The sequence below is a fragment of the Chinchilla lanigera genome, unplaced genomic scaffold, assembly GCF_000276665.1.
Source record: "Chinchilla lanigera isolate Chin_1 unplaced genomic scaffold, ChiLan1.0 scaffold00024, whole genome shotgun sequence".
Taxonomy (NCBI): domain Eukaryota; kingdom Metazoa; phylum Chordata; class Mammalia; order Rodentia; family Chinchillidae; genus Chinchilla; species Chinchilla lanigera.
Genome location: NW_004955425.1, coordinates 19,635,468 through 19,660,209, shown reverse-complemented (window position 1 = coordinate 19,660,209; position 24,742 = coordinate 19,635,468). Strand labels below are relative to the sequence as shown.

At 35.7% G+C, this 24,742-nt stretch overlaps 2 protein-coding genes across 5 annotated transcripts in view; one reads left to right on the top strand and one right to left on the bottom strand.

Moving 5' to 3' along the window:
* Ctnna3 (catenin (cadherin-associated protein), alpha 3) overlaps positions 1-24,742 on the top strand; it is a 1,502,556-nt gene that overhangs the window by 465,991 nt on the left and 1,011,823 nt on the right. The window lies entirely within an intron of this gene.
* Positions 3,032-24,742, bottom strand: part of Lrrtm3 (leucine rich repeat transmembrane neuronal 3) — a 176,235-nt gene continuing 154,524 nt past the window's right edge. Inside the window, exon 3 of the mRNA XM_005385968.2 lies at positions 3,032-5,615. Coding sequence (XP_005386025.1) covers positions 5,406-5,615 — 210 coding nt within the window. The 3' untranslated portion in view covers positions 3,032-5,405. The remainder of the gene's footprint in view (positions 5,616-24,742) is intronic.

Here is a 24,742-nt window from a genome sequence, read left to right as displayed (position 1 = left end):
TTTACCACATCTTCGTCCAGATACCTGGTCTTTTGTTGTTTTCTACAATCAAAATTATCCTAGACCTTTCAGATAAATTTTCTCTTTTGTGGAAGAAGTACCAGAATGAGCAGATGTAATGAAATTACACTTGTGGTGTTAAAATTACATTCTTTGCTGGATTTATTAATTGTTCTAACTTTATAACCTTGTTTTATAGTTATAGTAGTGGTTATTTTTTGTAGGTGTGATTGCAGGATATTTTAATGATTCATGAAATCTTGAATATATTATGAAAGAAAAGTATGTTTTATACGCATGCTACATATTCAGAGAGTGTGGTAAAGTGCTAATATAATTTCACAAGGACATTGACAGGCAGGTTCTGGAAAGAACAGAAGAGACAGCCCTGTGGCTTAATAAAAAGCTTCTGAAGACGTTCACCAAGGCAAATGGATATTTAAGAATCATGAGTAGCTGAGGTGGTAGAAGACGTATTTGAAGATTTAGGCTCATCTCAGCCTCTTGACAGTGACTTTGAGGATATGACAGGCAGTAAAAGTTTAAGCAAGTAAATAAAAATACTGTGAACTTCGTCTGTCCATGTTAATATGATTTTAATCATATTAATCATGATTTTTAAGTTAATCCAGATAAACTCAATAAGTGGAATTATGCATATTGGTCCCTCACATAGATCAACCCAAACCTGGAGTCACCTGTTCGTGTCAGGTAGCCTGATGTAAAGGTGACAGCACAAAACCTTCACCTGACCAGTGTACTGCATTATGTAGCTCAAGATGTATGAAATCAATCCACTAAAGGTAAATCAATGGGTGATATTTTAGACTAGAAAACAAGAAAGATTTCCTGCAAGGATCTTTATAACAAGTTCTCTTGGTGGATTTGATTGACACAAAAATTTTTATTCAGCTGTTCAGGGAGACAAATATATAAAAGGAAATACCCTACAAATCTTTGGGAGGGAGGAGGAAAGAAGGGTTCTTTAATTCCTCGATAGCTCAGGCACGCTGCTGATTAACCATCACTGTGCTCAGTACAAAGGGAAATAATCAGCTATCAAAGTTTTAAACATGAATTTCAGGCTAAATTTTAAAAATTAAACATAAACTTCCTTCTAGTCCACAAGAAAACCTAATGCAGGCCACGGGATATATGCTTTAAAATGCTCCTTTACCACTTTAAAAATGCTCCTTCACCACTTTGGTATTGGTTTTTAAATTTTCCGGGGTTTCTTCCCCATTAAAGTTCTTGGCAAAATGAAGCACGGTTGCAGAATATCTGCCTACTCTAGTCTTGTTGTTATGTTAGAATTTTAAAGTGCTGATTCTGGATACTTGTCCATGGCAGATAGTGTATTTTCATGTCACATTAGGTATCTGTTTTCATAATCTATGTTTTTTTTAAAAAACAATTTGAATTTTTAGTTTGATATATGCTATATCTTCCAATCAGAAATAATAAAAACCAAATATATTTTTATTCTCATAAACAGTGGCTTTATTTTAGAAAACATTTTTGCCCCCAAAAGACTTTATTGTTTCTGTGAAGCTTATGGAATGAGATATGAGCTCAAATTGTGTTGTCATTTGCTTCGAATGTTAAATTTGGACAAGTTGTCTTTTCTTCTTAAATATAATTTATATTAAAAATCTATATAGTTTTATGGTTTTTAGATTCAGGAAAACTTTTATCAGTTTGGATACTTTATAATTCATTTTTCCTAGAAGGAGAATAGAGAAAAATTATTATGATACATGCATGGTTCAAAAAATCTGGCCAAAAGCAAAAAATAAATTTATATGTGCCTTCCCCATGAATGCTGAACTGAATGTGTGTTCAGCTGAACCTGTTCTCACCTTGCCCTCCTGGTCTCTTTTACACGTAGACATACACTTTTAATGTAGAGACTTCAATTTTTGTTTTTGTGCTTCTGAAATTTTTGTCTGTACCTTGGTGTACACCTACATCCACATGTTGGTGAAACTGCTTTGCACATGGATAAATAATGTTGTATAGTAAGGAGTATATGACTTACTGTACTTTTGAACAAATAATTTTAATGAGACAACCCAGAGAAGTACCTAGAGTGTTAGCCAATATAGTTATACAGACAGGGAACTGCGTAAAATTACAGGTTACTAACTGGCATATCAGACACTTTTAAATTGTAGTTTATTCAGCCTTTGGAGGGTCTCTGGCTCTAATCAGATAGAGAAAGCTTTTAGTATAATAAAATTGCTGATAACCTCTGCATTTTCAGAATGGTTCAGCTGCACCAATGATTAGCCCTGTGTCCTTGAGTGAGGGCTCAACTCTGAGATCAATGTGTCTTCATCGGGTTGATATAAAGACAAAATGGGATAATTGATGTGGTTTGTGAGCCTCACAACACTGCATGACTTTATTGTTTGCTGCAGCTGCTGCTGTTATTGCAACCACACTGGGTCAAAGGCTCAAGTTTTTAATTCCCAAAACAGGTAAACAATTTTTCAGTGGTTTAGGTGAGCAATAAACAGGAAGGGCAATCCAGGCTGGGTTGAGGGTAGAGGAAGGAAAGAAGAGATTACAGAATGCTGGAATGATAGTTTAGAAATAAAAGTTTTAGATGCAAACTAATATAAATTGCAAATAGGTGATAAAGATCCAAGAAACCATCTATTCAGATTTTTAGCTCCACCAAAATCCCCTGCTTTTTGCCCCCAACGTAGCAGAATAAAAATTAAGCAAGTGATACAAAATATATATTTTTTTCTTTTGAAGATACTTTGGTCTAATTTGAAATATGAGAATTGTCACATTTCTTTCATGTTATTTGCCTGACCGTAGTTTAGGAACTCAAATGCTCAGAGCTGCAGTTCCAAGGTGATTGCTTCCATGCGTAGCTGTTCACTTTAATTTAATTTAAAATGTTTAGGAAAGTGCTTTGCAGCTGGGTATGGTTGTGCATGCCTGTAATCCCAGCCTTTGGGAGGCTGAGTCAGGAGGATCACCTTGAGATTGAGGCGAGCCTGGGCTACAGAGTGAGATCAAGGCCAGCCTGAACTGCAAGCAAGACCCTGCCACACACAAAAAAAGTGCTTTGCCTGAGGAAATCAAGAAGACATGTATCTGTAAGGTTCTTTGGAACTCTAAAATCTCGAAAAATCATTTGTCAGTTTGCAAGTGTCTAGAAATGTGTTTACAATTATTACACAAATGAATTTCTCCTTTGAAGTCTTTGCAAGGATAGCTTCTAATGAAGAAAATTGCAAATGACATTTTAATTTATGTAATAAATAAAATTTTGTATGAGATTTCAGATCCAAAAATAATAGATTTACAACTCTCTATAAATTTTGTGCAAAACCAAGCCTCAATGTAAGGGATTAAGGATACTCTGAATAATACATTATAGAAATTGAAAAAATAAGAATTATAATTAGGCTTGAAATGGCAAAAAATTTTGAATAACAAATAATGTATGCAAAATATGTTATAAAATGTGGGCTGCTATGTATTTGATACAAGTGCTTGGTATGGTGTTAATAGTTTGCTTCTTCCAATAGTTTGCATTCTTTTTTTCTTCCTGAGTGTATATTTTCAACAAAAATTTCCTCTGTAGTTTTTAAGCTCATTCTTCTTGGAGTTGATCTTCAATTTACTGTGATACACCTGAATAAAACTAAATATTTGTAAACATAATTTTTTGAAAGAGACAAAGAAATTGTTCGACATTGTTTTTCACCAGTTGTTTTCTTTGTTGGTTTGATTGTATTCGACCTCTGTTAGATTGATATATTCTCATTCTGTTTTTGGTGTTATAAATATAAAATGACAACATAAAAGCATTTGTTCAAGTGCAACAGTAGTCAAAACTTGCATTTTTATATTTAAAAAGTCCTCAAGAACTGAAAGGAATGTGTGATTTCCATAGATAAAAATAACAATATTTTGAAACAATAACCTGTGTCAGGTGAACAACAGAAACAAATTGATTAAAAGTCAGGTTTTCTCAATTAGATTGAATTAACTTTATGTACAATCACATAATCAATATATGATCTGGACTGGGATCCAATTACTCTGAATGACTTTTAAGACAATTTGGAGCAGGATTCCACTGTGGATGGCATTATAAAAATGTAGAGCATATTAAAGATGTTTACAGTCTCCTGGAGTGATGACGTTCTCCACCCTGGCTCATATCTATATCAAATGAGCTGTAGATATTTAAAGTTCTCCCTCAGGAGAGAATTGATGTAGCACACAATAAGAAAAAATTCTTACTTTTTTTCTCTGAGGTGTTCCCAAAATATAGTCTCACAGTTCTAAATGAAAAGTTGTCTTGAGAACCAGGCACATTTCACATTGACTGATGGTTATTTTTAGGTAAACCACTTTAGGTTAATTAGGAGAAAAACTGCTACTGTACAATTATTATGCTCTCTCCTCCCACCTTGGTCTGAAAATAATGAGATGTAACAAAAGTTTTTCTTTGTCACTGGCAGCTGCACCTTTTAAGTGTACCAAAGTCTGTTGCTGTGGTTACAGCCTTTGTTTCCAGTGATGTTTTGTCCACGCTCCCCCCACCCTTAACAAGGGTTACTCAAAAGCATGAAATAATGAGTCATTCATTCGAAATGCGTTGTTAAAATATCCCTCTTTATCATTACATTTCACTGCTTAGAAACGAGGCTGTAATTCAAGGCAACAGTTAAGTCTGAGAAGAACTGTTAAAAAAAAAAATCTGTTTTTTTTTTTTTCATTTATAAGAAAAACCTGTCTATGTAATTGAAGAACCTCTTACAAGTCTGAACAATTAAATCCTTTTTGGTTAATGTATTATTTCTGGAACAAGTAGATAAAATTCTACGCAGTAAGCATGATAAAAAGCGTGCATGTTTCGCACAGCACAGAATTTTAGAGTCAAGTTTTCTGGGCACAAAAGCGGTAACAAAACAATCCCTACAAAACTGAGTAACTCTGAATAACACAAGAAATAATTTTTGTTAATTTAAAATCTTAGAAACTGAAATGTGTAAAGTTGGTAAAGTAAAATGTAATTAAATTATGGTACTGTACATACCAGTTGTTTCTATCATCGAAATTTTACAATATGAAAAATACATTAGCTCTGTACAGTTTTTACACATAGGTAGGATGAGTTTTGAAAAAACGATTTTTTCCTTTTTTTCAGGGTCATACTCTGTTTAAGTCAAAAAAATACTGCACAACTTAGCTAATTACAAAGTGTAGACTTGAAACAATTCATGTCTTCTTTATTTCATGAATCAATCTTGGATTTTTGTTTATTTGAACAGGGGGTTTTTGCTTTGCTTTGAGAGTCACAATGAACAAATCTTCCTCATTTTGTCCTTGAGGTTACCAAGTTTAGTACAAACACTGGCTCCGGATCAGCTCCGTCAAGCCAGCTGCTGTTTATGGTCACTGATCCGGCCAGCTGCTGTGATTGTGCTCAGGTCCAGCTCACTCTCTAGATGTGTTTCCATCGTATCTTCCTGTGCATTCGTCTCAAAGGACTTATGAGAGAGCAGCTCGTGGTGCACCCCACAGTAACTTATTGTGGGCTGGTCGTATGCCAGAAAGGTTGACACATTCATTGATAAAGGTATCTGGGAAAAAATGACATGAGAACAAATCAGTTATAAAATGACAGACAACTCTGGGGCAAGATTTGCAGACTGTGACATGCTGACCTGATCAGGCTCTACAGTTACGTCTGTGGCTCTGAGGTCCCCATGTTATTCTGTGAGTGTTGCTCATTCCCACGTAGTAAGCCCACTGTGACAGTTTTATAGACTGGGAAGAAGCTGCTCGGTACTTAAGTAGACCCTTCAGATAAACATAGTGTAAATGGACATAAAAAAGGATGAAAGATTCATCCCTGGAAGAGTCAGGAAATTTCTTTTCCTAACTGGAGTAAAACACTGTTTTTGAACAATGAAAGCTATTATTTGCTTATTTATGGTATCAGGATTTAACAGAGCACTGGTTCCCAAACTTTAGTGTGTGTAAAAAATACCTCCTTCTTTAACTACCTGTCCTGTTGCCCCCCAAGTTTCTGATTCATTTGGTCTGGTGTAGGGTACTGAATTTGTGTTTCTTACAAATTCCTATGTGGGTGCTGTTAATCCACACACCACAGCTTGGGAAACACTGCAGAAGAGAGTTTTCAAGTTAATCTGGCTGTTCTTGCTCATAACTTCTTAATATTTACTTCATAGTGAAGATTCCTTGAAACATCAATGCTATTTCAAGAAAACAAACAGAATTTTGTCTATGTATCTAAAATGTAGACCTTAGAGAACTCCTAGGAAAAAAAAAAATCTATGGCTTCTGTAAGGTCTAAAAAGCATCAAAACATGATAGTATTTTGAAGGAAGCAGTGATAGAGGTCAGGAAGGGACTCCCTTGCTAATAAAGGGAATAGAAGATCTACAGATGTGAGGGAAGAAACAAGCACGAGCGTGGTGAATGGGAGGGAACACGTTACAGACAGCAGGTGCTCATATATAACCAGACGTCAAAAGTCTACAGATCATTCAATTTCTTTTCAATAAGGGAATAAATTTGTCCTAAAAAGGCTTCGAGGAGCCCTCAGCCCTGACCTTGGCTTAACATTTGCTATAGCTTGGGTATTGTTTGTATGTCCTCCACTCATTTGTGTGTGGAAATTTAATTTCCATTTTTGGGCATTAAGAGTTTGGCAATTCAGTCTGTCCATGGTATTTAGAGGAGGTGACTAGGATTTGATAAGGTGGTTAGGGTGGAAACCTCAGGATTAAATCTTGGCATTTTTATAAAAAATGGAGAAAGAACAGCACACACACACACACACACACACACACACACACACACACACACACACACTCCCTATCTCTCATCAGGTAATTCCCTGCACTTCTGGTATCTGGCAGCAGGAAGGTCATTAACAAATACTGCCTTGCAGTTGAGCACCTCTGGAGCTCCGTCCACAGTAAACCTTTCTTCACATTTCATCCAGTCTGTGGCATTGTGTTACTGGTGACAGAAAAGGGACTAATGCAATAGCCTAATTACTAACACATCGTTATATTTTCTTCAAAGACAACATTCAAGCTTGATGAATGCATGAAATATATATTTCTGTTTGAGCACATTAGACTAAATTCCCTTCTGAACTCAGCGCAGATTAGAGCCCAAAGTAAAAGAAACTAGAGTGTCTAGGTTTTACTCCTTCAAGTGTTCTTAATTTTCTTCTCTATCTTCATTGTGATTCACATCCTCTTCTCCTCCTCTCATTCCATATCTCTCCTCTACCCACATTTACTTTTCCTTCAGTAAGAATTGATTGAGCTTATATATCTGTCTTCTTTTCAGTAAAAGTACCACTTATTTGGAGATAATTTGTTTATACAAATATTTCAGTGTATCTAATGTGCAGGGCTTAGTCCTTGGAGGCAGAAGTATAATCCAGTTCATCCAATGAATTTCCTGAGTAATCTCTCTTATTTATGTGGATTTTAGAAATTTGAAATGTGAAATGTCTGATGTATGAATAAAATGTGCACTTTAAAATGGTTAACACAGTTGATAAAAAGGAAAATAGTTAACTAAAATATAATATAGTACTTCTATTTAAAATAAATAAGAATTCTCATTGTTGTAGATGAAATTGCTCCAGTATTATGTAAAAGTACTTGTGCAGCATGAGTAGATTTGAGATTTAGGAGAGAACAAAAATTGAGCTATTACTAGATTACTTGGGTTTTATGTCAGCCTTTGGGAAATCAAGGCCTGATGCAGTCAGCGTTCCTGGTCCTATATCTGAGGGGTTCTTAGATTTGCTCTTATTTGCCATAGAAACTTACATGGCATATATATTGAATCACTTCTGGCTTACTTTGAATTAATTCTGCTCTGAAGAATTTGTAATCTGTAAGCTCACAATTTATGAAAAATAAATACACTTATTTTGTGTGTCTCTGTGTACACAAGCACAACTTCTGCTTGGTTTAGTATCTATAGGATGTTGGTATCCAGAGCACAAGCCTAATGTGAGCCATATTGATTAAATAGCTCTGACAGTTGGCTACAAAATCCCAAACCTTTTCTTTAGAGAGTTTCTTATTTTCGGGCATGTCTCATTTTGAAACACCTTTCTATGATTATACTGTGTCAATGACAAGGCACAATTTTTTTATATTTTAATATTTCTGAAATTGGGATAGTCCTTAAGAGCAGTGTAGATTTTTAACATATATTTTATCCCTGCCTTTCGAAGTATATCTTACTCTTTAGGTTACCTAACTACTAAGAAAATAAATCAGTAAGTAGAGGTAAAAGCTAACCCCGTATGAATACAACCTAGTACATTTTTCCCTGGTTGAATTAGGTGATTTTGAAGATATAAATGAGTTAGCATTGGCTTTGACTACATGTGTATTTATAGGAGTACACACATTTATTGACATAATACATCTAGAAGTGTATATGCATGTACAATACATACTATTTATGTTTATATATACATGCATGATCTAATAGTTAATTAATAATGATTTCAAAATATTAAATCAGGTATGAGAAACACAATTTTGCTGTATGATTTTGGATATCTTGCACACTTATGTTGTCTATGTTAGATGTATATATGTAAACATAACACACATGCCTATAGATGTTTATATAATACCGGATACACAGATACATACATTCATTCAGAAACTTTTCAAACTCAGTTCAGGTAAATTCTTGCTTAATTATGAAAATTTTGCACTGGTAATTTTAATGGAATGGTAAGATAATTTCTTTTTTACATAAAATACTTTGTTAATTTTACTTAGGTAATTTCTTTCCTAACACACTTACTTCTCAAATAATAATACACTACTTGCTATCCCACTTCATAGTACTATGTAAGAAACACATACAATAAATATTGAAACTTAGCTGTCACTAATGCCCTCAGGATTCTCCCCCTCTTTTTGAACATCTCTATCTCCTTCATCCCACTTTCTGAAGCGCTTCTCAAAGTCTTCTGTCCTGTCTTTATGAGGCATGTTAAACAGCACTGTGACTGCTGCTACTGAACGCCATCCATTGGAAAGGCAAGCTTGTGAAGACCATTTCAGTATGTCCTCATCCACCTATTCACCAGATCTGGCACTATTTCAACTTCTGGCTTTTCTCCAAAACCAAATGATTGTGATTAGGAAAACGTTTTGAATGGACTCAGGACATCAAGGCAGGAACAGGAGTACAACAAAAAGCCTGATGAAGGACTTCTAGAACTGCTTCAGAAAGTGCCAAGAACAATAAGATGAGTGTGTTTAAAATGAGGAAGAGTATTTTGAGGGGGATTAATGTCTTTTACTGTAATACACATTCCTCATATTTCCTGATCATGCCTCATATTTTGCTTCTTGCCAGAAAGGGACCTTGTTTATTCCTTTCAAATTATTTTTAGTTGTTTGGGAACACGGCAAATTACATCTTTGTGATGGTTCCATTATGTGATAAAAGAGCTTGAATATGATAAAATCATATTTCAAATAAATTATCTAAAATATTTTAATATTAAAATATGCATAAGTATTTTTCACATCAGGGAAATCACTTGGTGCAGAGACTTGGGCAGCTACTGTGAATTAAGCGATCAGTTTTGGATTCTGTTGAGAGGACACATCCTTGCATCACAAGCGACTGACAGATGGGTAGTCACTTTTGGTGGGTGGGTAGTGACTGACGGGTGGGTAGTGAAGGAGCGGCTAGCAGCTGGCTTTAAGCAAATAAACCCTGTGAGGCTCAGATCCAGTGCGTGTAAATCCCCTCTGCCACCAGCTGCAGTACATCCCTCTTCTTCCCTTAACCATCAGAGGATCATGTGCCTTTGTATTCGCCCTGCTTTTAACACTAGTCTTCCCTGGGCTCCGTATCTCCTCCTCTGCTCTCCACACTCCAGTCCTCTCTCTGTCCCTCTCCCCGTCTGCCTTTTTACCTGGTTCTATCAACATGTTGTTTCCCGTAGCTAAAATGTTCAACGTTACAGTCCCTCATTCTACTTACTGTTCCACTTTGAACAGTAAAATAACTTAGTAAAGAAAACAAAAAGTGACCCTGAGTGCTCAACCAGCTGGCTAGAATGGTTCCAGGAAGGGTAAAAGACTGAAAGCTACTAAGGCTACTTCTTCCTCAAAGTTTTTGTTAGAAGGCTGTATTTAGTGTCCACAGAATCTAAGTGTTCTGCCTGCGAGAGAACAGTCTCTTTCACTGTGTTTTTATCTGATAAAGTCTGATTTATAATTACTTACAGTTTCCTTTAGTTCTGCAGGTCACTGTTTTCTGGGTGAGGTAATTATTCTTAAGGTGTAATTTATAGAGATGGCAGATGTGAAAGCTTGCTTTCTGAAAAGCACTGCTGTGAAGTGTCTGAACTAAGAAATCATTACATACTCTCATACCGACGAGAGGTGGTAGCTGACCCACTGCTTGAGAAATTCCTCTTGGTAAAATTTTGATTCTGCTATGTAAGCACTGTAGGGACATCAGTGACATTTACCTTGATAGTGATTTTCTAGTATCTATATCAACATCAATGATATGTACCTTATATGTCTAAAAGTTAGAGATATATAAATTAAATAATTATTAATGACCTTTTCTCTGCTCATGTATAAGTACTTATTATAGCAAAAGGAAAGAATAGCTTTTTAAAGTTTCTAATTTGTAATTAAGTAAAAGTAACCATTCAACTTTATATAACTGCATAAAATTAATTAAATATGTTTGTACAAATACATGGAGTATATGAATATGAATATATATTGATCTCATTCTAACTAGTTAGAAATCGCATAGCTCCTCTTTTATGACAATGGTTAACTTAAATATGAAATAGTCTGAAGAACAGAAAATGACATTACACTTTTGGGAATGAATAATAACTTATTCTTTTGCCTCTCTAGATCAAGAAATAGAAAGTGTTTTCCTGCTAAGTGTTATTTCTGGAGTTTATAGTAAATATAGTACCTTCACCAAAAATTATAATTGATCAGAATGCCCATTTGTTCCCATATCTCACAGGAAAATCTTTTATTTTTCTAACACTGAATGACATATAGCAAGTATTCTCTTTCTGGGTTGTTGAAAAAGATGATACTTCAAAATTTTTTGGAACTTGTGTTTTTGATTATCTGCATGGAGTGAAGGAAATAGACCTGCCTCAGTGAAGGAATCCTTTCTTTGAGATGTTGGCCTTACAACTCTGAAGACATAGTTTTTGCTATTTTATGTTAGAATTCAGAAACCTAGAATCTTACTTTCATTTTTCATGTACTAAACTTAAATTTTCAAATGATTTTATTTCCACTATTAATATATAACAGAAGAAAGAGGCATTACAATATTTTCTGATAAGTAACAATTCTTTATTTCTAAATTTGTTTGCAGTGGAGTTCATCATCTCTGGCTCCAGCTGTCCCTTTCGCCTTGGGGTCCCATTTTGTTCTGGGGCACATGCCTTAGTTTAAGTCAACTCTGTCAGTAAACTTGAGCTCCTTCTTGTCACTTGCTCCAGATAGCCCATGATTTGCCAGTTTCTTTTTGGGCACTAATGCCACGTACCCACTTCTGCCTTTCTGTCTTAGCTTAAAAGTCTATTACACTGTCCACCTTAGTGATCACATAACTTATCTGTAGAGATGAAAATAAAACCAAACATTTATAAATTTATTTTTAGAGAAAATTATTTATACTTTTATTTAACTCAATATAAGCAACATTTCAAACATCTTAAATGTTTTCCTATTGTTTTTCTTTTATGGGAGGGGCGGGGCTCATGGCCAAAGCCTTATTCTTTATGTTTGGAAAATGTGGGATTTGAAATATACTTTACTCTGGGAAATTAACTTCCATGAATATTTTACGTATACTTGTAGATATATTTGTGAATATATACATGTATGTGTTGTGACATTGCCTGTAAAGTTCTTAATTTATTTGAAGCTTTAAACAAAATTTTAAAGGATTTAAACAACTCAATTGGTGTTTCTTTCGATACCTCTACCTTCTGTTTCATTACATACGCTGATTTTCTTAAGGGATGGGTTGGCCACAATTGTTTCCATTCTATAACACTTGAACTTTGTACAGTGTTGGAGGTTTTATTTCTGATCAAAATAGAAAGTCATGTCGTTCAAATTATTTGAACAACATTAAGAAACTCTTGATTGAAAGTATCTTTCCTACCGGCTTGATTCTCAGCTTAAAAATTGTATCCCTAATCATTGTTTTGATTTCTATGTTTTGAGATAGTTGACAAGATGCATGTACTATGTGACAAGAAATAATGTCAGGAATTACCATACTGTAGCTTGGGTCTCTGGCAGAGTGTCAAAGTTAAATAGTACCTTGGGTTCTAGTTTAATTTCTTTAATTTTATTCTGCAGTGGTTCTCTGTCAAGGTACCCGAAGTAGCTGTGAAAATTTGTTCCATCTCTTGGTTGATACCAGCCTGGACATATGTCTAACATCCTCTTTATTATTGTAACCATCATGCATTGAACTAGACACTATACTACATGCTGGACTTAGGACATCTTTTTTTAGCCTTCCAAGACTGCTAGCAGTAAGGTAAATGTAATTATTTCCTCTTAGGTGTGCTTAAGACATAGTTTAAAGAGTCTAAAATCATCTCCTAGTGAATTGTAGAAGTGATTTCTTGACTTCTTAACCACTCCATTTTACTGCTTAATTATTATGTTCTATCTAACTGCCACTGGCCTTAGAGCCTAGAGATGTGAGCACAATATAGGTGTCTGATAATGCTTATTCACCAATTCTTAACATGTGAGTCTACAAATATAGTTCACATATATGTATATGTATGTATATATAATGTATTATAGTAGCATGAACACTGGTTTCCTATGCTATGCTGTAGTTTTATGTCTCTGCTTTGTATAACTGATCTTCAGGAAAGAAATATAGAATTTATCAGGGGATTTCTGATGTAGTTAAATGGCAACAGCTCAGAAACTGAGCTTTCTGGTTCTTAGTCATATTGACCAATAGAAGGTGTAAGGAGAAGCATCTAATTTGCAGAATATCTGGGGCTGGGATAGGAACCCTAAAATATTCCTAGAAAGACATATGTACAAGACTGTTCAAGGAGACCTTGGGGAATTTTAAAGTTAAAGTTTTTCATTGACTTGGAAATGGATAGACTTCTTTCTAATTAGATTTTGTTAGCTTTTCTTTTTAACAAAATATACAAAAAGAAACATCAATCTGCAGTTCATTTGGTTTCATATTAAATGATACTTGTCTTGATTTCTTTCTATATGTGAAATGTTTCTGGGTAGGTGCTGGGGGTAGCAAGATTGGAGAAATGTAGCACAAACATAAATACGGTACAGTTTCTCCTCTTTATTCTGTGAGGGCCAATAATGCCAAACAGTAAGGCAAAATGATGGATGAGGTATGCAGGAGACTAAGGGTACTGTGTCGGTGTGTAAGGATGTAGAATATCTACAACCATCTATGTAGATAATGCTCTGATTGGTTGATTCTACTAACTATATCATTTGTCTTTTGTGGGTGCAAAATAAAAACCATCATCTTTTTTGTTTGAAGGTAATGTTATTTTCCAAATTAATTGACAAGGGTCAATTTTGCTGAGAAGTGATTCAATGTTTAGAGACTCTCACAGAGATAATATATTTTGCTTTGAAAGTGATTTATTTATTTGAAGAGTGATCTATCTCTTGCAACAATTTAGCATTCTAATGGTTAACTGATGTGAGCACAACAGACTATTGGGTCATTAATTTTAATTATCTGGAGTCTAGTAAATTATTTAAAAACCATTTTCAAGAATTAAAAGTCTGAGTTTATGTTATCTATCTTTAAACTTTAAAGAAAATTAATTTTAAAATCTTTAAAAATATTTTAAAATTCTATGGGCTGGGAGTATAGCTCAACAGCAAAAGTGCCTGCCTGGTAACTGCAAGGTCCTGAGTTTGATTCCTTGTACCGAAAAAAAAATTTAAAAATTCTAGATATAATCCAGAACTTCATACTCAATTATGATATTTTCTTAAGAGCTAAATTCCCAACTAAAGTAGAAGCAATTGCTATTCTGAGATCACAAGTATGGAGTAGAGCAGACTCATATGCATTTGAAAATTTTCAGATGTCTGCAATTTGAGTATAAGGTGAAGGAAAACATTGCTGCAGCATAATAATCCTTCTAGTGTATTCCATGTGAAAAGTGTATGACAGTTAACTCCTGCAGAGTGAAATCAGAAACTGAAAAAAATGAATTAAGAGTTCCATTTGAAAGGTCATAATTTAGGGTAAAAATTAAAAAAAAAAACCCTCTGGATTTTAGCAGCTTTGTATGTCTTTGCAAATTTGAATCTTACCTGCTCTCACTGTAACTAAGCAATGGGGAGAGTCTTATAGTGTGAAGATCCATTTATCTTTGCAATTAAAACCAAATTTAAGTGCTGCGGCCCTGTGTGAATGCGCTTTGTGCCTTACGAAACATATTTTTATGTTAGTTTTGCAACAAGAAATAAAGAGGAATGCCTTGTCTTGGCTTGGTGTTGTGCTACATGCTCAGGATATGCAAAACCCTCATCCTCAGGACTTGTGCATAAGACATAATCTATGCTGACACACGCTTAGCAAGTAGAAAAGAGTGCCATGTAAGAAGGGCATTTATTTTCTCCACAATTGGTGTTTCTCAAATTTCCACACATTCACTTACTTACCCACCCACTCACTCATTTGCTCTCACTCACTTCTCTGGTTATCAAGGTATTCTTAGTTCTACTTTTATGTTATCCATATTTTAAAGTTCTGACTTCTACCATCTTTATTTGTACCTGTGTCTTAACTCCTATTGGACCATATCCTTCTTGAATGCAGGAATCTAATGTCAACTGTGTTTCTCCACGTTTTTATTGTCCCACGCTGTCCTTTAAGCTTAGTTAAGAAATACTTGAAGAGTAAGGCATACTTAGGGTAGAATGGGAAAAGGGAAAAGCTTGCAAACCAGGACGACTGGGCTTTGTGGGTACTGCATAACTGGAATAATCTGTTAAAGTTTGACTGTGTAAACATCTTGGTCGTCATGACTTTGGCTTAGAGGTAGAGGGTTAAAAAGAATTATCAGGGACCAGGGATATAGCTCAGCAACACAGTGCCTGCTTGCAAGCGGGAGCCCCTGAGTTCAGTTCCTGGTACCAAAAAAACAAAAAAAAACAACAAAAAAAAAGAATTACCAAAAATGTATAGTAATGATGTGGCACATAGCACTGCATTATATGTTTGCAATCTTTATTTTTATTTTAGCTCTATTAAATATCAATTATTAATCATATTTTTGTAAAATTTATGTTATTTAAATATTACTGTTTATTTTATTATGGAATGTATTAGTTATATATTTAACATAAAGTTTTAAAAAATATTATAAATAAAATAGTTATTCCTTATTTGATGATTTTCCTCCTAAAAATTCACAATGTTATTCCTGTGTTTTATCATCCAGTGCCTTCTACATCTGCTTTTTAAAAACTTTTGAGTGCTTCCCAGAATAATTGCTCATGATCTCCAGGAGTTTGACACACCTGCCAAATTAGCTTTTCCAGTAATGGACTGTGCCATGGACCCTCCTGTGTTAACCTCTGTTTTATTTTTGTAGTGCCAGTGAAAAGCGATGTTTCTCTCTTACTGAGGCAAAGCAAAATGCCCCAAACTGTGTTCATTTACATGCAAATGTTTCTGCACAGCCCAGTGCCTGCTAAATTGGTGCTGTTGCCAGGTAAAGTGATGAGACCCAAATTGTGACTGTGGCTCGAAAGCTCCAGTCATCTCGGGGCTGTTTCCAAATCTGTTTCTTCACACTGCTGGGCAATAAGGTGCAGTTGCTAATCAGTTTGAAATCATCATTCTTCTCTTCCTTTTTCTCTCCCTCTTGAAAAATATAGTTATAATAGTCTACTTAAAAGTTTTTATAATAATCATAGAACAGTTTATTTAATTATGTATTTATGCATTTATTTTTGCAACACTGGGAGTTAAACCTAGGACTCTCAGGCTGAGCTACGTCTCCAGCCCTTGTAAATTTGTTTTGAGACAAGTCCTTGCTAAATCACTAACTTGTCCAGGCTGAGCTCAAATTTGCAAGCCCTCCTCCCATAGCCTCCCAGAGTTCCGGGATTGCAGGCATGGGCCACAGTGTCTGACTGCCCTTGACATTTTTAGTTTATATTTGTATAATTCTGTGAGAATAAAAATTACCAAGTTGTACCAGCAAGTACAAAACAAACAAAAAGTGACTGTGGTGCTGTTTTAGAGGTAACTGGAAAAGACCTGTCTATGTCTACACAGGCATTCTGGAGGTACAGAGAGGTTCTACATGAGATTTTCCTGAGCACGGGTGTTTATGTTTGGCATTTTCTCATGGCTTTTGATATTCCACTTTCTTTCCCACTGTGTCTTTCTCTTCTCCAACTAATTGTACCCTTGGCTTTCTTCATAGAACAGTCTTAGCATTGCTGGTGTGCCCCATCTGCGGAATTTGTCTTGCTTGGCAGGACTTTGGTGTCCTAACTTCCTTAGAAGTTCTCATTCTTAGCCTGGTGTGGTGGCACTTGCTTGTGATACCAGCACTCCAGGAGGCCAAAGGAAAAAGATAGAAGTTTGAGCCTAGCATGGATAATTTATCAATGTAGAGTGATGCTCTGAAAAATACAGACATGCATACATACATACATACAAACATACATACATACAAAAGGGCTGGGGATGCAGCTCAGTGTGAAAGCCCTCGGTTCAATCCACAGTACTACACAAACACACAACACAAAAGCTCACATTTTTGTGTAGGAGTTGAAAGCAGCACTTCAGGATTTGCTGAATCCTAATAATTGTCTTCCAACCAAGAGGATGCAATAATTAAACAGCATGGTAATTTTTTCTGTGTTTTATCTTTTAATATCATCCATGTACATTGTTTGACCTCTTTTGTGCTTTTGCTCATGATCTACAGGAATTTAAAGTATTCCTTGAGAGGTCCCAAATGTTACAGTGTAGCCTTCCTATAGTCCTAGATACTTAGGAAGTTAAGGACATAGGATTGTTGAGCCCAGTATTCAGGAGCCTGCCTGGGCAACATAGCCAGATCTTGTTTCTTAAAAACAAAAACAAAAACAAAAACAAAAATAAAAATAAAAGCAAAAACAAAAACAACATCTTCAGACTGACTTTTAAATGATGTGATTATTCACAGATTATTGTTCAGTTTCTCTTCACCTTTATTATTTAATTAGTTCAAAATTTCAATGAGGTTATCTTCCATCCAAATGAGGTGATATTATATGTATACCTGCCAATCTGCATAAAAATCCTGCACTAATCTTAGATTAAACAGCATTTGCTTTATGCAAATTTCTCAGATGAATTTGATTGTTATGTATGAGCTCATACTATGAAATTCTTCTGAATTTACAGGCATGTAAGTATGATAATCATAACACTATTCCTTCCAACCACTCATACATTAATCCATGTAATCATTAATCCCTGTACATCTATCCCTTGGTAGCTACTCTAGGGATACTGAATGAGCAAAATCAACTCCTCAGTCTTACAAACAGTTGTAGAATGCCACTTTTCCTAGATGGATGTGGGCACCTGTAGGGGGTGACCGGAGTGGGGGCAAGATTTCCTGCCATTGCTGAGAGGCTTTATACAGGTACACCATGCTTAAGCTGGCTAATCTGGAGATGTATAGATACAGGTAGATATGGTTTTATAGATACACACACACACACACACACACACACACACACATATGGCTATTTCATTGGTGTTAACATCCTCTCTCTAGAGTCTAAATTCAATAGGGAATAAAGACTTCTCAGCACTTGCGTAGGCTTGAGCATGAGTAACAGTTTGAAAATTCTTGTTAGTGTAAAGGCTAACAGAAAAAGAATTGCTCCTCAGAAAGTTTATATTTATATATTTATGTTTGTACTTAATATGAAAGATAATATGATATAGATTTAATCTAATTTATTATTTCAAATTTTTATTACACAAATACAATCTTTTAAAGAAGCCTTAATAATGTTTGTTTGTTTGTTGTTTTGTTTTTCTTCCGGCACCAGGAATCAAACTCATGACCTTGCTGCTGAGCTAAATCCCCAGCCCAAAGCCTTAATAATGTATTTTTCTTTAAAAATACTTCTTGTCAACATTTAAATAAGTTTTAACTTCTAAACAGCATTCATACATATAGGTTATGACAGTGACTATCATGGGAGTAATATTGGAGGCAGGAAATATCTAGCTTTTCTCAGTAATTTACTCATGTTATCTCACTTAATTTTAGTGTTTTTTATTCACAATTACTTCTAACATTTACAAGCGATCACTTTCCAGGGTTCATGTTATTTTACTTTATTTCATATCATATAGTATGTCTTTAGTTTCTTAGAAATAATAATATGTATTCAAATAAACCTCTTTAAACCATGCCTTGATAAAAACTAATTAAAAAATAAACTACATTAAGAAAAAATGTGAGATGTTATTTTTTTGTTGTTTGCTTTGTTTTGCTTTTGTTTTTCTTCTGGTAACAGGAATCAAACTCACGACCTTGCGCTCGCCAGGCAGGTGCTGTGCCGCTGAGCTAAATTCCCAGCCTTGAGGTGTTATTTCTTAATAATCCATCCTGTTTCATGAACAATGCAACTATTTGGTTTCAACTCCAGCTTCAAAATATTAATTGTTAAAATAATTTAGGCCACATTGGACAGTAAATTGAAGCCTGAGATGCATAATAATCTTAAGTATTATTAGGATACTCTACCCACAGAGTATTTTAGCTCCTTTTAGTGCAGGTTGATATTCAGGGATCTAAAAGGTACCAATATAAAATAATATGAGAGAGTTCTGTATGAATGGTAACTGTGTACGAATTTTTAATTGGTTTCTTTATTGTTAGATCCTATTATTTATACTGCTTATTAATAACCCAAATGGTATGAGATCAGTGATAAAGGAAGAGTTGAACCTTAACGTATAAACATGTTCCCTAGTTAGATTCTCTGCGAGAAGCAGGTCTATTTGTGAAAAAATGTTAATACTTTACAGATTTAGCGATTCACCATTTCTCATTCTATGTGTTACTTAAGTAACTACTGTGACAGTACCAAACTATAAAGACTGGAAAGAGAAAACAGATCATTATTCTTGCAAAAGGGCGCGATCAAGGAAAACTCATGTAAAGAGCTTTTATTGTTTATATGTTGTTTTGTTTATGTCTGTGTGCTTGTTAATATGTTTTCATTATTTTACCTTTTAAATTAAAAAAGTAAAACCTGGACTAAATAGTGATCTGCGCTGCAAAAATAAACAAATGCATAAATAAATGAATAAATAAATACATAAATAAAAAGAAAAGGTAACCTAAACGATCAAGATTTTTTTCTCATGGTTCAAGATATTCTCACTTGAATGAAGTTTAGGGTAAATTTACAAACAATATTTATAATTTTTTAAATATGGATCTCCAACTAAGACTGAATTTTAAAAGACATTAATGGCGTTCTGTTGGTCTGAGAAATAATATAAGAATAGGCAACTTGATAATGGTGAAAGGCTCTTTTCCAGCAGGGCAGGCTTTGGCATTTTTGTCCTGTTTCCCTTCCACGTCTGCAGGTGACTGTGAAATGCTTACTCTAAGCACAGAATTGTGCCAAATATTTGAGGAGAATTCAAGGATCAGGTGGTGTGAGAGGTGGCTGCCTCCTCTGTCTGAAATTCTCTCACCAATGAGAACATGCAAATGCAAAGTTAAAAACCAGTAAGTAAGTGAGACGAGACAGGAGTACAGCACACAGAGAGAAAGCTTTTAGGGCATCGTATTATGTGCTGTTTAGACGGAAACACCGGAACCCTACTTCTGTCCTCTTTCTGAGAAGTGCTTTCAAAGCAACTCCTCGTTGGCCTGGCTTTGTGGACCTTCCTAAAGGAGAACTGAATTGATTTTTCCTACCTTTATAATTGTTCTCTCTATGCTTTTAAACGTTACTTCAATTGCTTGCATTTTAATAAAATATTCATAGCTTTTGTAATTAAATTAAACTGTTAAAATTATATATTTGGAAATATTCCAAATGCCTTATGGAGAGAAATAATACATTTTGAGTAGCTTGTGTATTTTAATGTTTCTTAAGTTTTTATTAAAGGACATGAAATGGAGACACATTTCAGTGATGCAGTAGGGAGTAAGTCACACAGTTACTTGATAAATGCCCCAAATTCTTATAATTTAGTGCTATGTCTATATCTGAATAACTCTTAGGTCCTTCTGAAGGAGAACTTTAAAATATAAGTTAAGAACATACAAATTATAAAAATACGAGCATTTCACATTTAACTCAAATGTTAAAATTCTAGGATCATTGTTTCTATGTAGGGGTAGGCACAGAAAGTAACACCCTGTGGTAGAGTCATCTGTTTCAGGAATGGAAGTAGCATGAAAAGTAGGCCTAGTTCTGCCACTGAGAACATATGGCCCTCAGTGTAGCTCAGGAAAGAAGTTTGACTGTTGAACCTGTCTCCTAACCAGGCTTTTGTGAGTGTTTCAATCTGCCAGTGTGTTCATGCTGCTTGGACAGCAGCTTAGACCCTTTCTGCCTGCTTGAGAATGTTAGCAAAATGGTTTTGAAGAAAGGAAGAATTTTTCCTTAGTAAATTAGACCTGTGGGGATTTAGAAGGATTCAAAGTTCATGAAGTTTAGTAACGCAGAAGTCTTTATGCCACAATGCATAGTGGTCCCCTGATCACACTTGCCCTTTCTGGCCCTGTGGTGAACACCTGTTTTATTATCAGAACACACAGGTGGCTTCTGATGGAGCACGTGGGGACAGTGGATTGCCTGCCTTGTTCACGGTGCCAGCTCACTCCTCATGAGCACACTGCTTCACTGATGTAGTTAATGTAGGTGGTGAACGGGTTTATTCACCAAAGTCTGCTCTTCTCTTGACTTGGAATATTGTGGTTTGCCTGTCTGTCATCCTGGATTATAACAGGACCCACCAGTCCCAGGGCTCAAAATTGTATTCCACACTGAAATTCTTTATGCTGGTATAGAATAAGCTCTTTCTTTCATCTTTTTAAATAGTACACATCCTTAGGAGTAAAGGCCTTCCTGGAAATCATAAATTCCTGCCTCATTCCTGCAGGTTCTCCTTCTCCTGGGCACCAGCTGAGTTATTCATAGGCTTTGCGTTTCTCTAAGAGACCTGTAGGGTAATTGAAAATTTTGTGGGCAATACTGTGATTCCAACCCACAGTGCAGTAAATGTGTTCCTGAAGACCAGGGCGTTGATTGTAGCCTTTTTCAAAACCTGCTTGGGGGCTTGGGGTTTTAAACTATGCCGTGAGTGATATTGATTAAGCACTTTCTGCCTCACCCATTAGCTTTGCCTTCTGCTCAGTGCTATAGAGAAATCACGATTTGAGCCATGGAAATCACTGAGGCAATAAATCCAGCACTTACGACTCCAATGCATTATCGAGGAGAAAGCGCAGATGGACTTCACGGGAGTGAGCAGTTGTTCAGTCCAACTAATATGTTTGATAATTAATAAATATAACAGGGAAATGAGCAGCAAAAGCAAGTGCTGCTGATCTAATTTTTAACTAAAATGCAGTATAAAAATGATCTGGTTTGTAGTGTTTAAACATTCTCTCTGTAGCATTGAAAGAAAATCTTTTAGTTTTTGAGAATGCTGATTTCAATGTCAATGATAGTGTACTGGGAAAAGCTTAACATACTTCACTATTATCTTCAGTCAGTTTGGGCTTTGGATTTAGCTTCTATTTCTTTCCCTTGCTTGTGTGTGTACCTGTGTTTGTGTGTGTGTGTGCACACCCATCTGTGTATGTATGTGTGTGTGCATGTGTGTGTGTATGTGTGTGGGTATATGTGTGTGTGTGTGTGTGGGAGGGTGGGTGTTACTAGAACCTCAGAGCCTTCACACTGAACTGTATCCTCAGCCCACTTATTTTGAGGCTGGGTCTCACTAAGTTGCTACTTTGGGATCAAACTTGGGATCTTCCTGCTTCAGCCTCCCAAAGGACTGGGATTACGAGCGTGCACCATCATATCTGGCTAGGTTTAGCTTACGTTTCTAACCAAGGGAGCATAGGTATCCCTATTTCTGAAACACCATCTAAGTTTCAGGAACTGTGCTAAGTACAGATGATTCAGATCATTTAAGCATGGTTCTTATTTTCAAGGAGCAACCGATTCCCAAGAGGGGTCCATGCATGTACACAGTGACTGGGCTCAGCGTCTAGCAGGTTACACAGTATCTCCAGAAGAAGACAGAGTCACCTTTGCTAGGCTGGGGTCAAGACATCCCTTAGAGGATATTCTTGAGCTTGGCCTTGAAGGAAGACTAAGAATTCACTTGGAAAGAAGCAGGAAGACCATTCCAGAAGAAGCCACCGATCACGTAACATTATAGTTTTGTGGTTAGCCCTACCTTACAGTTTTGTGGAAGATTATACATGTGTGTTTCCTGCAGCAGTAAATTCTCAGTAAGTGAAAGAAATGATTATAATAGAATTACTGATTTATTGAAATACTCCATTATGTCCTCTGTTCTACATAGTTCACTGCTTGTCAGTCTCATATCACTTTTCAGTACATAGCTGAAATGAGCTCGGAGAATTAAGCATTCTTTAAATGCTCTGCCAAGAGTCATTTCTCCAATAATTATTATTGTTGCCACATTAATCTATATTTGAGATGCAATCAAATTGAAGAGCTGGAAAATTCATAAGCTCTGTCAGAGCTAAAGGAAAAAGAGAGAAACACTTGGACAGTATTAGAATTGTTGGCTTATTGCTGGCAAATATCACAGTTCCAGTGTCAAATATCCAGCTAAACATAAGGGACTGAGAATTCTAATTCTAGCATAGGATACTGATTTACTGTTTAGCTTTAGGGAAGTTACTTTATCTTTTCAGTAAAAAAATGAACAAGGTGATACCTACTGAATAAATACCAATAAGCAAGCTTACGCATAAGAATTCTAAGTAATAAAATAATAATTTTCTCCTCTAAGGATAAAAAAACTCATGTCAGCAGATTGATTTCTGATGGTAGAACTTAATAAAACAGTCTAAGTAGAAATCATATCCATAGCTTATTTTTTTCATTACAGTCAGTTTCTCCAAATGTATTCTGATTTCCAAAACTTTCTTACATACTTCAGTAGTTTTGCTTTAAATTATGAACAGCAAAGTCTCCGTAAAAAATAGAAATTAGCCCACTGGTGCTTTTCTTTCCACCCCCGTATAGATGCTGTAAGATAAATGGAAAAGTACAATTTCAAAATCTAATCCAGCAGAAAATGTCTCTAATGTGCAAAGCGATCAGCTAGTTTATGCAAAATGTATGATTTTCTTTCTTGAGAAAAGGAAAGTTACATAAAGAAGTGCAAGCATTGGGTTGCCCCCTGTGCTGTTCTTTTCTTGACAGATCCTTTGTGCCTCTTTGAGAAGCCATGTCAAATTCTATCTACTCTGTGAAGGTTTGGGGGAAAAATTCTCAGACTCTTCTGAACTACAGCAATCCTTCATTTTACCTCTCCCCTGATACTTTTACATGCTGCTGTTGTGTTAGTGACTATTTAAGATGAGTTATGTCTGTCTCCCCAGTTATACCACAGATGCTTGACAGCAACTACTTTGCTTTTTCTATTGTCTTACCTGTTCCTCAGGAGATATTTGTGGATTTATTGGCTTCCTTGGATCTTTCTAAACCTAGATATAAAAACTTTTACCTGTGTTGTACATCTTCCAGCTTTTAGATCAAGGTCTGGCCTATCACCGTGTTCCTTCTGAACCCATATCACACAGTTGTCAGCTGGGCAAGCCATGGACAACCGATATCTGCACTTGTGATGATTTCTTAAATTCCTAGGAATTTCCCCCTTGCTCTGTCAAGCAGCGTTTGTATACCTTATTATAATATCTATTTCTACTCATTCACTCATCCAACTGGCACCGAGGACTGCAATTGGGAAATAACATGTATTCAATGATTTTTTATTGAATGAATCATTAAAAAAGAAAAAGAATGGAGACAGATAAGGGAGAGAGAGCAGAAGATATTTACAAAAGAGAGCTCAAGAGGCTTGAAATTCTATTTCATGCACAATTATCTGTTCTATATATACACACAGATCCTATCACAATTGTAGGGAACCTCGCTGTTCTCCCAGTGTACCCTGGGGAGGAACAGCAGTGGGTATGAGGAAAATAAAAACAAGAGACAATAGCCGGGGTCAGGTGGAGCTACCTCTTACCTGATGGGCAAGAGGACTGACTTCAACAGTAGAAGCATTTATTTATACCTTGCAAAGTTAGTATCATGAGAGGCAATGTTGCCTAGCAACTAACAACTGAAATTGTCCAGGCAGGATGTTTTTCTCTTATACACGTTAAACAATATATGTTTATGTGCCGAGCGTGGTGGAGCATGCCTGTAATCCCAACATTCAGGAGGCTGAGGCAGGAGGATTGTTGCAAGTTCGAGACCAACCTGGGCTATAAAGTGAGCTCAAGGCAAGCCTGAGCTGCATAGTGAGACCCTGTCTCAAAAAGACACAAAATATATATATATATGTTTATGAATTTTGATGTTGTTTATGGAGGAGAAAT